The 12118-nt window shown below is 41.3% G+C and overlaps 1 protein-coding gene across 1 annotated transcript; it reads left to right on the top strand.

Moving 5' to 3' along the window:
* Window positions 1-870: 870 nt before the first annotated feature.
* On the top strand, window positions 871-11814 carry mapk13 (mitogen-activated protein kinase 13). Its single transcript, XM_041946770.1, has 12 exons — window positions 871-1048; window positions 3171-3300; window positions 3406-3464; window positions 4952-5057; window positions 5552-5581; window positions 6685-6732; window positions 6879-6993; window positions 7630-7701; window positions 8246-8325; window positions 9432-9510; window positions 10089-10262; window positions 10766-11814. Exons 1-12 carry the CDS (start codon window positions 936-938, stop codon window positions 10849-10851), a joined length of 1092 nt encoding a protein of 363 aa, XP_041802704.1. The 5' UTR covers window positions 871-935; the 3' UTR covers window positions 10852-11814.
* The last annotated feature ends 304 nt before the right edge of the window (window positions 11815-12118 follow it).

The raw sequence follows: 12118 nt of genomic DNA, 5'->3' as shown, positions 1-12118 counted from the left end.
CAGGAATAACCTCACTCTTTTATAAATGTGGTGCTCATGTCAAGACACTAAAAAGAGCACAAATCTGTGAGGGGTTGTGACTGGAGAAGGTTTCATATGGATCATTAATTAATTTGATAATGACCCTGCAGTCTATTTGTGTTCAAACAAGAAAAACAAGTCAAACATTCAGGCTTAGTTTACATGTTTTTGTTCATGCCTGTAAGTGTGAATGTCCTACTGATGGGTGCCATGATTCATAAACTTCTGGCAATGTACAGTAATTATTCATGACAAGTAACACCTACTACATGTGGGTGGGAGCAAATGGAGTCATATTGACATGTTGCAGCAAGCAAGGCGCCCGATTTTGCGCGCTGGGGGTTTGTATGGTGTTTACATCATTTGGATGTTTTCCACACGGTGGATGACGCTTTTTTATAGTGAAATGTTTTTCCTGCTGAGATAAGTCTGCATGAGGCTACATGTCAAGAAGTCCTCCAGGCTACTTAACCTGTTATGTGCGGTAATAGAGTGACTGTAGCTTACCGACAGCATAACACCTTGGAGCCATGTCAAGGGAGCAGCAAGCAGTCAGATTTATACAGGAAATATGGCGATTTTGCCTTCAGAATAAAGTATTCTTTAATGAATGTTGAAAATGAAAGAGAAAATGAAGAAGAAATGTTACAAATTAACACTATTGGAGGGGAAACTCGACAACGACTCAAGTATATATTTCAGCTTGCTATATGACTCAGTTTTTTAAGTATGCATGGTCTGTGCTTAGTGGGCTGTTTGTTTCCGCTCCCACGCGGACATTATTTTGAGAACCCCTAACGGAAGTAGTGCGCAGGGTCTCGTGCTTTGTACGCAAATGGTGTTTTGCTTTACTACCTGAACAACTGACAGGCGTTGAGCAGAAGTTAGTCCACCTTCGCCTTCTGCTCTTCATCATGGAGGCTCAGGCACACTTCTCCCGTGAGGAAATCAACAGCACGGTGTGGGAGGTCCCGGAGAAATACACGCGGCTCAAGCAGATCGGGACCGGGGCGTACGGCTCGGTGTGGTGAGTGACTCGAGATTTAACGTTACCGAAGGCTGCACGAAGTGTGTGTCGTAGTTGGGGCTGGACCGTGTGTGAACACTGTTTCGTCTTAGCCTAGCAGCACTCATTAATATTAGCCTCACAGAGTGGCCTGGCTTATGATCTCCAGTGTACACCAACACACTGTCAACACTGCTGACAAGCTACTAACTCATGGTGACAAGTTAGCGTTGTAACACCTGACACCTTAAAACACCTTCTCCTGATGTGTCATGTGTTAGCACGAAGGCTACATTTCTCACGAAAACACGTCCCGTGTGTGTATTTACCTGCTCAGCACTGGAGGAGATGTAGCTGTTTTCCAGTGTCAGTATTAAAGATGGCCACTTCCCACTTTGATTTCTACATGCAGTTACATACAAGGGGCTGTGATACATTGTGGCAGTCATGGAAACAGATCATGTGCATATTATATAATGCCTCTGCACATCCATCTGTATGTATCAATATTTAACATCATAGTTTTACTTATTGGATGTGTCTACATGTATGTGATGAAGTGTAGTAGCATGCATGGTGCAGAAATTAAATGAATTTAAAGGACATATATATACACAATGGGGGTCAGGCATCGAGCCACAAGGGGTGCTTTCAGTGGCAACATGTTGCCTGTGTGACATACACATGTTTGTTTAGGCAAATAACAGTTAACACACTGGGCACACCCAACATCACTCAACATTATTGATTTGCCAGTATCACGTTGTTTATCCGGCCAACTAGATAAATACAATCAGTGTTTAGGTCAACTGAGGCTGCACGTAAAATCCTAAGATATTTAGTCTAAAATATATAAGACTCAGTCTTAAAGACGCAACCTGTGTAATATGCGTGTGTAATCATAGGACGTTAATTCCTCTTCATGTCATGAAATGTTACAGAGTATGTGATCTTGTTGCTCTGCCAGCGTTGTGCTCTTATCTCATGACAGTGGTAGACCACACAGCGTCCATTTTCCACTTCTATTCATTCTTTGCACTGCAGTAAGAAGACATGTTATTATCAGTTACTACTATGCACTAATACTATATATGCTATACACTGATACACTAATAAGATATATATATATATATATACTAGTATACATAGTAATGTATGCATTGTGTAAACTTAATCAACACAAATGGGATTTTTAGTAATTCCATTGCACAGATGCTGGCTGAAATCCACTGAACATTTGCTAAGTTTCATTCAGAAAACTAGTAACTGCGTCACGGTCAGTTTTGATGTTGGGCCACACCCAGTCTCATCTTCATCATTCATCCCATTGAGCGTGTATATTTGTCTGCATGCTGACCAGCGAGGCTTATAATGTGACAATTCTGGCAGCCTAGGAAAGGGGGAAAAAATAATAAAAGTTTGCAATGGTTTATCATCCGTCATAGCAGGCTTTTGGTGCTTCTGTTTCCAGAGCTGCAGATATTAGCCTGCTAACTGTGGTTACCAGGGTTTTTAAGCGTTAAAGTGTGGGAGTTGTGGTCTGCTAAGGCGTAAAATGTCTGACCTTTAAAAGACACACCATCTGATGAACTGGGATCAAGCGACCACCATTATCTGTGATGTTGTTGTGTCTCTCATAAGCCGCCTTGAGAGAATCTGCAAACATAGGACGAGAAGGAACAGAAACATCACAGTTTCATAACAACTGTATGCGTGAGGCGGCGTGCTGTATTTATTGTCGATGTTTGACTGCAACGTCCTACAAAAGTGTTGTCCGCAGCACTATACACAAGTGGTGTGTGTAATGTGTTGGTGGATGTGGCTTCAAATAGCCTAACAAGCCTTTCCTCCTACGATTGGGTGCCCTGCAGATCACTGCAGACATGCACATCACGAGCTGCCAAACATTTACATGTTGATACTCAATAAACCACAGGCCCCCTCACTCCGTCAGAGAACGGGTCTCACGAACGCTTCTTCCATCCCTGCGCAACTCCTTAGCAAGAGTGAAACCTGAAAATAGACCGTCATGTCATCTTGCCACTGCACTGACTTCAAAATGGGGATATCATAGTGAAACTAGAGAGCACTCACATACTCAGAGGGCCAAGGTAATGACTTGTTGTTCCATTATTCACCGCAGCTCAGCAATAAACGAGAAGACTAAGGAGAAAGTGGCCATCAAGAAGCTCCACAGGCCCTTCCAGTCGGAGATCTTTGCTAAGAGGGCCTACCGAGAGCTCCGCCTGCTCAAACACATGAAGCATGAAAATGTGAGTAGATTCAGCCCGACACGTCTCCAGCTTCCCTTAACAGACTGTAGTTTTAACGTGCTTTCGGCCTTTATATTCGTCACCTTGCTCTTTCATTCCAACTAGGTGATAGGACTTCTTGATGTGTTTTCACCTGCCTCGAGCCTCGACGACATCCAGGACTTGTGAGTATTTTTCACCACAGGCAGAGACAGGCAGCGCCTCTGATGACCTGCAGGTTTCGTGTTCAGTATGCAGAATGTTCAGGAACAAAGATTTTTCTGTATTTTGGGTTAACAGTAGGTCAGGTTCCACAGTGATGAGAGAAATGATTTTTTCTCCTCCCACTTTTCTGACAGAAGTGTATCAGATTACTGTGTTGGACGTGTTGGTTTTGGCCTAATGTGCATCGTTCCCCCATTAACATTCAAAGACTTTCAAGACCAGGATCTGGAAAGTCATTAGCTTGCCAGGATCGGTATGGGTATTTAATAAAAAGTGTGGAGGTGTATAAGCAAAGGCCCACTGTAATCTCATACAGTATGCAGCCAGATGTTTTTGGACACCTACCTGTTGCACCCGTTTGTGAACGTTGAACATGTGATTCTAAAACCATGGACGTTAAGAAGCCGTTGACTAAAGTATAATTGTGTGCTGTAGCTTTGAAACATCCTGCAAATGGAACTAAGATTTCTGGGATGTTGTTCATCACATATGATGGCAGAAAGTTGCGTCCGCATACTTTTGGCCACACAGTGTATGTATATTGCTTGCAGTGAAGAATACGCTGGTTTCCACAGCAATGACCATTTTATATAAAGACCAAAACCTACAAATCAAGTGAGAACCGGAGGTCTGGATGAAGGAAAAATATGCCCATCATAATACTTAGCAGGTTAGTTCACCATGTAATAATGGAAGCGATTTGACTGTGAGCTGTGTGCTAAATATTTATTTTAGCATGATTAGGATTTCAAATCAAAAAAGATGCATTTGGGCCTCCAGACACTCACTGTGGGTTTTCAATGAGGATTGTTCAGAAACTGGAGGACTGTGAGCCAAACAGCACTGGCTGAATGTTGATATATGCCTACAGACACAGCACAGAGTACTGTAAACACTCAAATACAAAACTACAATACTTCACACAAGAGCAAAATAAAGATTTGTTAATATGAAAATACGTGAAAACAGAAGATTTATTACAAATTAGCGTTTGAATGTTTTTAAATGAATGATGAACGTTTTATTCTGGCTAACCCTAACGTGGTGTGAGATGAAAACACTGGACTGCAAATTAGGAGGATACAGCAAAGAGGATTCATACATTGAAGGTTGTACGGTATAAACACGAGTATTACATAAACATAAACAAGAACCCTAAGCTCCTTAATGAAAGTATAAAAAGGCAAGGATTACAGCATTAACAGGGTGTGGAGAATGACAGCAAAGGACAGCTGTATGTTGTGCATCAGCTGTGATCTTTACTGAATAGTATAGTTACAGTTCTAGAGTTGTCAGCGACTCAGTCCCAAGGTGACAATAAAGCAATGATGATTGTATAGTGTAATTGTATATGTGTTTGGACTGTTCAATAGAGCCAGTCATACTGTCCATCTCTTTCCATTCACTCTCTTGCTCGCTCTGCCCTCTCTCCCTCTCTTTTTCTCAGCTACCTGGTGATGCCTTACATGTTTACTGACCTGTCGAAGGTGCGAGGTCATCTCTCAGAAGACAAAGTCCAGTTTCTCGTCTACCAGATGCTCTGTGGACTCAGGGTGAGCCTTGCAGGAACATGCAATATTTATCATGAAGCATCGTGAAATCAGGACGTATAATTAGAGCTACTTAAAACCCTGCTGAGTCCATGCCAAGGTCATCATGCCAGAATTATGCTGGATGTTATAGAAAATTGTCTGCATTTGATAACATATACAGTATACATATAATGAAGGGTGCAGGGAGCCTTTTGTGCCTTAAATGAGTTATTATGACACAAACTCATGGATTTTCTTTGATTATAGAAGGCTATTTGAAAAAAAGTGGGAGAAAAATGTATGAATAAGTTATTAATATTATAATTAATATACCTCATAGATTGTTTGGGATATGCCATGTGCAAACTTTATTTGCAAATCTAATAAGAGCTGTCAGGTGACTCATAGATGCAGCACGCATACTAATAAAACAGGTATATTAAAATCCCTTAAATAAATACCATATACATGCATGTTAAATGTCTGCTACCTGCACTGTCTCTCCCTTTCTGCAGTATATTCACAAGGCTGGAATCATCCACAGGGTAAGTACAAGTCCAGTGTCATTGCAGAGAGCTGACATTAGAGCTTAGCTTAAAAAACAGCTTTTATTCAGGCTGTTATTAAGAAATTGGAATGTCTGCAGAGGTTTCGGCTGCGTGTCATTCTGTCTCAGACAGCAGACATGCGCTTCTTCCCGAACAGCAGGGAGACATGGGAATGTTGATTTAATTTGTCATTGTTACTGAGTCAGATCAAACTGTGCCCCAACAGGTAGGATGAGTTGACTCTTTGATGACCGACTGCATGTCTGGAGATGTTAGGACACACCCTCGGCACCGGTGCCAAGGCTGGGTGTGTGTGTGCAGGAGGGAAAAGTAGTGTTAGGCCAATACAGCAGGCAGACATGAGTGGATTTTTACACTTCGGCGGCATATTAATACAGACTCATGTTGCCGAAAATATCACAAACATTATTTCAAATTCTTGTCATTGTTTGAAGACATATAGTACTAAATTTTGCAGGATTTCAACCTGCAATATCTGCTATTAAGTCCACTATTTTCTTGTTTTCCTTGCAGGAAAACAGAAGATCTGCAAATACCTTGTGCACGCATTTATTAGGCAGTGTCGGCAATGTTTTGTACATGTTTTGATCGTAACATATTTATCAGTAACACTAATTATTGACTAAGCTATCAGTGTGTGTCGGTTGAGCCGTGAATGCTGACTGGGTGTTAATGAGTGTGTTTCGACTGTAGAAAACATGATTGTGCACACTGTGATTCAGCCCTCCTCTGTTAAAGTGTCACCCTGCTTTTACTCTTGTGATTACTAATGCAGTTAAGGTGTTAGCCGCACTCACTAACAGTGCCACACTTATTGCACGTTATGTCACAGTATTTTATGAATGACTCTGCAGTAATGCTGCAGTGAGTCTTATAGCCAGCTTATTGTTGAGTCACAGCATTGAATCCCTGTTAAAAATCCCCATAGTTGCATTGAGGCAAGCCGCTGAGCCACGTTAGGCCGCAGGGACTACCAGCACTAAGTCCTAGTTTTGATACAGCGCAGTACAAACACTATCATTTCCTGTTAATCACTATGTGCAATGAGTAACCATCACTCAGCTCATTTTCTTTTACAGGATCTTAAGCCTGGAAACTTGGCTGTAAACCAAGACTGTGAACTGAAGGTTTGTACCTTGAAGGATCACACGAGGAGAACATAAAAGTTAAATGAGAGGGCTGCTGCGGTAGAATTACCAATATACAGGGAATATACTGTTATAGCCAGTGTGCTTGTTCCAGATTGTGATCGGCTCCTTTGCTCCCGATGCAGATCCTGGACTTCGGCTTGGCTCGCAGCACCGACGCTGAGATGACGGGCTACGTAGTGACCCGTTGGTACCGGGCGCCTGAGGTCATTCTGAACTGGATGCACTACACCCAGACTGGCAAGACAATCGTAGCTGTTACATATTCTCACCTCCGTCCTTGCTGTTGTCTCAGAACTGAGTCGGTGCTGTAACTGTTTGCTGTTTTGTCGTGTGAAAACATCCTAACTCCACTCACGGGGATGTCCGTCTTTCAGGAGTGGCTTGCGCGCTGCTTTATGGGTCAGCAGTTTTTTTAGAATCCTGTCGTCGGTGCGCGGCATTTGAAGTAGCGCGGTTGTCATTCTGACAGTAAACCCTTTTTCTCTTAATCTGTTAGCAGTTGAGGCAGATGCGTCTGACAGCTGCCTGATAGTGCTGAGACTCAGTGACAGAGCTGTCACTGCAATGAAACTGACTTCAGCGGGATTTATATTTCCGCAGGAGATAGTGCTTTTTCATTTTGTAAACAGCATCTACAGAACGGCATGTGGCACAGAAAGCGACTCTGGCAGGTTTACACCCTTCATAGGATTGTGTTACTCACCAAGTATTCTCAGACATAAATAGCACAATAGATCCTTCTCTCTCTATCTCTTGTGAATAGGAACTTTGCTCTGGTGTATCATGCAATGTTGCACCGAGCTAAACTTAAAACACTCCTAGTGATGTGTGTTCTGCTCAGGTTCTTACTGATGTTTTTCGTCTTTGTTGTAGTGGACATCTGGTCTGTGGGCTGTATCATGGCAGAAATGATCAACGGGAAAACCCTCTTCAAAGGAAAAGACTGTATCTTTTCATCTGCTTTGCCCGTTTAACTTTTGAAGCCTCTGTAATGCAAAATGATGGCGTAGGTTTCGGCATCCAGAAATGGAAATGAAGTGTATGATTACAATCCATTTTTAGTATTGTGTATTAAATCATTGTAATAATAAATGTGATCGAAAGCCACTTGATGAAACAGTTTTATGTGATGATGGGCGCAGTAAATCAGAAGAGGCAGTTACGGGATACTACATGCAGCAAAAGCCACACATTTCCTCAGGCAGCATCCACTGCAGGGACTCCTGCACTATATTACATTACACATTGCTTTTTCTGCATGTTTTGCTTTCAATATTGTTCCTTGCACCTGATGCACTGATTTACAGCGCCTACTAGCAAATCAAGCAGTCACTGTTTCATCATGTGCCTCTCAGTTTACCTCATTTTTCTGTTTAATGGACCTGCTTGGAAACCCTACTTTCCACTGCCTCTGAGTGGACGCTTGCTCATTGAACTGCAGGGACATCCCAGGTTTAGAAATCCTTGATTGTAACCCCTGTGTTACCAGACATGGACCAGCTGACGCAGATCATGAAAGTGACCGGGGTACCTGGACCAGAGTTCATCCAGAAACTGGACACTCTAGAGGTAGAACAAATTGCAGTATTTGTGTCATTACATGTGCATGTTTGACTGGGATGACTTTTAAAAATCACTTATCCCAGTGGCTGATATTTTACTAGTATTCACCAATTTTACAGGTGTCGAATTTTATTTGGAACACAGTGCACTAAGTCTATCGCTGAAGCCCATGAAATCCCACGAGCAGCCCTCACAGGCTGCAATATGCATTACATCCAACAATAACAACACACTGAAGATTGCACCATTCCTTAAACTTTATCAGTAGTGGAAGTAAAAATATAAAACTTGACCTGAGGTTGGCACCAGAGGAAAAGTCTGGGCATCAACAGAAACATGTAGCAGGAAGGAGTAATAGAAAATCAAGCTATTTAAAGACATGGAGAGTAATCATATAGATATTAGAATATAGATTATAGAATTCAGAGCTTCAACACGTCTTTACCAGTCAGTCGAGCTGAAATAAGACTTTACCATCAGTCATTTCTTAGAAAACCAAGTAACAAGGACTGAATGATGATTTCATTGTCACACTATAATAACACCCTAATACCACAGAACCAGAACTGAGAACCTGCATGTTTCATGTTTCTGTGCACTATAAAGGTTTAGATGCATTTCTTCTCTGTTCCTGTTTTCCTGCTTTTTATTTGATTAGACTCCTGGACTCTAGTAGTTACCTTTGGTTAATGTACTAAGAAGTTCAGTCATAGTTTTACCACATGTGTTTTTCAATTATGTTTTTGCTGATAAACCGCTGCGGGGCTCAATATTGTGTACAGTAATTGGGACAGTTTAGTTAGAAAGACTAAAGCACACCATGGTTTATTTAGGCCTAGTTGTACAATTAGCTTCATATATATCATGTTTGCAGAGCATATATTGCAATAACTATAGAATATCTTTTAACCTCAACAAAGTCAATGAGATGAATGAATGGTTTGAATTGAACACCTTCATCATCTGAAGTATCAAGCAGTTGTCATTTACACATAAGCAAACTGATCAACAACTCTTTGAGGAATGACAGCATGAGCTCTTGCTTGGACTTGCAGTCCTGTTGAATTTGATCTTGATGCCTAACCTTATTTCTCTTGTATCTGCAAAAACAGGCCAAAAATTATTTGAAGGCCCTTCCTCGCTATCCCAGGAAAGACTTCTCGACGTTGTTCCCCAGAGCCAGCGCAAAGGGTGAGTTCAGCCACAGCCCTCTGAGGCTTGACGAGGCCGCAGGTTTTTGCCTGTTTATTAGACTTGACTACATGAGTACAGAGTTTTACTGCTGTCCACAGTGCTGCTCCACCACAGCGGTTGTTTGTGGTGGAAGTACACATCTGTTTCATTTGCTTATAAAGTTCATTGTAACACTTTTTTTTAAAATCTCTGAATGATGTAACACCATAATTAAGAACTCTCTTTGTACCGTGTTCATGAGAGCTTTTCCACTTACAGTTGTAAACAATCTGTGTCAGGTAGGTCAAGGACAGGAGACACTGGTACATTACTGTATATCTGGCAGCAGCAGATTTTCCTTTTGTTTGTATGTTTTGGAATCGGCTTCAATTGTTACATTAAATAGGTAGGTAACCAAGAGTACAATGTTTCCTTTTGAATTATAATTTAATCATTTTCTTCTGAAAAGCTTGCAGCAATCTGTAATGTGGCTAATGTCAGTAAAACTGTTTTATTCATCGACTGACATGCACAACTTGTTGGTTGTATCGTTTTCCCAAATTGCTGAGTCATTCTGTCCCTCTGACTGTCTGCAGGTATCGACCTGCTGGAGAAGATGCTGGTTCTGGACGGAGACGAGAGGCCCACAGCTGAACTTGCTCTGGAGCACCCGTATTTCGACAGCTTGAGGGACCCAGACGACTTTCCTGAGCCTATGCCGTACGATGACAGCCATGATAATGCCACGTTGTCCCTGGATGAGTGGAAGCGTAAGTGAAAAAATGATAACCAATCATTATTGAAAGAAGTTGCCATAATGTGATGTGCAGATTTGAGTAGTGTTTATCTAGACTGCTTATATAGTCATTGACAGATCTCACAGAATGAATATTATAGTTAGAATATATCAGTTGTCGTCTCATTTTAATTTCACAAATTTCTCTTTGTCTTTTTTATATGCTGTTATATGATAAGGATAGAAACAGAAGTAACACACTTGTCTTATAGTGTATACAGTGAAGAGTGGAACATTATTATCATTTTTTTTCATTGTTGAAGTGGGCATTTTCTTTTTTTTTAGATGTTTACCATGTTAGATGATTTACAACTACACACAAATTCAGTTGCAGGGCTTCTGTAAATGTGGTAATTAATAATTCACGTTAAATTGCCGTGCACTCTGCCTTTAATGGCTTTCTATTTCAATTATTATTGGAGTTGTGGACATGCTGCACTTGCAAAAAAACAAATGCTCTTCCCCTTTTGCCCACAGGGTTATGTTTCAGAGAGGTGAAAAGCTTTGTGCCGTTCCCAAGGCGGGACTCCAAGAGGAAAAACACCTTGACTATGTCTCCATGACCCCATGAATGCCTTGTAACCACTGATGCCCCAACCTACACAGCATACAGCCAATGGTGCCCTTGTATATTCCAACCATGGATTCACTCTATTTCTGTTAGCCTGGATATGTTTAGATATTGAATCAGTGTTCAGAGTGAAAACTGACGCACCTTTTCTTTTTCTTTTTCTTTTTTAGTAATGTGTAATTGTTCCTCCAGTGCCGATTGCTCTTCATATTACACATTCCCTTTTAGTACACTGCAGATTTATTGTTACCAAATGCCACGGGGTTTACTGTAAGATTTATTGTAATATTGTTTTTCAATTAAACAACAAGACAGGATGTGTATGAAGGTTTATTTTTTGCATCAAGTAGTAGTGGTAAATGTTGCTGCCCAAGACAGACTACAACAAAAGATTGTAGTCGAACGTATAGCCAGTTAAAATCTTTCTTGATGTGTTGTTTATTCACGTGATCAATAAGGAAGGTCTGGGTTTTGCCAATGAATGCCCTGAAGACACCTGACCAACGAAGCCCTAAAAGATTAGAAGTTACTGTGTGAATGTGCACTATGTCACCAGTCTCAGCTGGAACACGTGGCCATGACTGTGGTTCCATACTTCTGTACTGTAATTAATGGATGGCATGCTGTATCATAACTTCACACTTTTAAGCCCAACCCTTGTAGATTGTGCCAGTATGTGGCAGCTTTTGAATATGTACCTGACTGGCTTGGTACGTTTAGAGGCTGCTGTGTGATGTATAATATTGCACAGAAGTCATTTGTTTGAGTTGAGGTGATTCTGTTTAATTCATTGTCATCTATTTGATTGGGGGATCTTGCACTGGATGTATTGCTGCCCATGAGACTCATTTTACCCATGTAATACAAATATGAGGACAGTCTGTTGCTTTTACTCTGAGAATGTGAGTGTGTGTGCATGTGTGTATAAGAATAGAATAAACAATTCAATCCATGAGCCTGCATGTGTTTGCACATGTTTTGTGTATATTAGTTGACAGGACATGTATCAGGTTTTCACTCCAGAGAGAAGAGTCCAGACACAGTTCAGAGCACTGCTTTGAAAGGGCTGGTTTGGATTAAAAACATTGAGTGTGCATAAAGCTGAACTAAGATCAACACAGACTGTGATCTGTCATTGACCCTGTTTAGTGGCTTGCGCGCGAAAATCATTGCCTGCTGACGTCAAAGGGGCGGGATAAACTAGTATCAAACTGCTGTTATCAAGGCAACCCACAGGCTGCCATAAGAGCGGAAGTGAG

This window comes from Chelmon rostratus, chromosome 10 (genome assembly GCF_017976325.1).
Source record: "Chelmon rostratus isolate fCheRos1 chromosome 10, fCheRos1.pri, whole genome shotgun sequence".
NCBI classification, from domain to species: Eukaryota; Metazoa; Chordata; class Actinopteri; order Chaetodontiformes; family Chaetodontidae; genus Chelmon; species Chelmon rostratus.
This window is presented reverse-complemented; position numbering and strand designations above follow the sequence as displayed.

Coding starts and splice junctions, on each gene's coding strand:
- mapk13 (XM_041946770.1), top strand. CDS start 936: ATGGAGGCTCAGGCACACTTCTCCCGTGAGGAAATCAACAGCACGGTG. Junction 7,702..8,245: donor CCTCTTCAAAGGAAAAGACT/GTATCTTTTCAT, acceptor CTGTGTTACCAG/ACATGGACCAGCTGACGCAG. Junction 9,511..10,088: donor CCCCAGAGCCAGCGCAAAGG/GTGAGTTCAGCC, acceptor GACTGTCTGCAG/GTATCGACCTGCTGGAGAAG.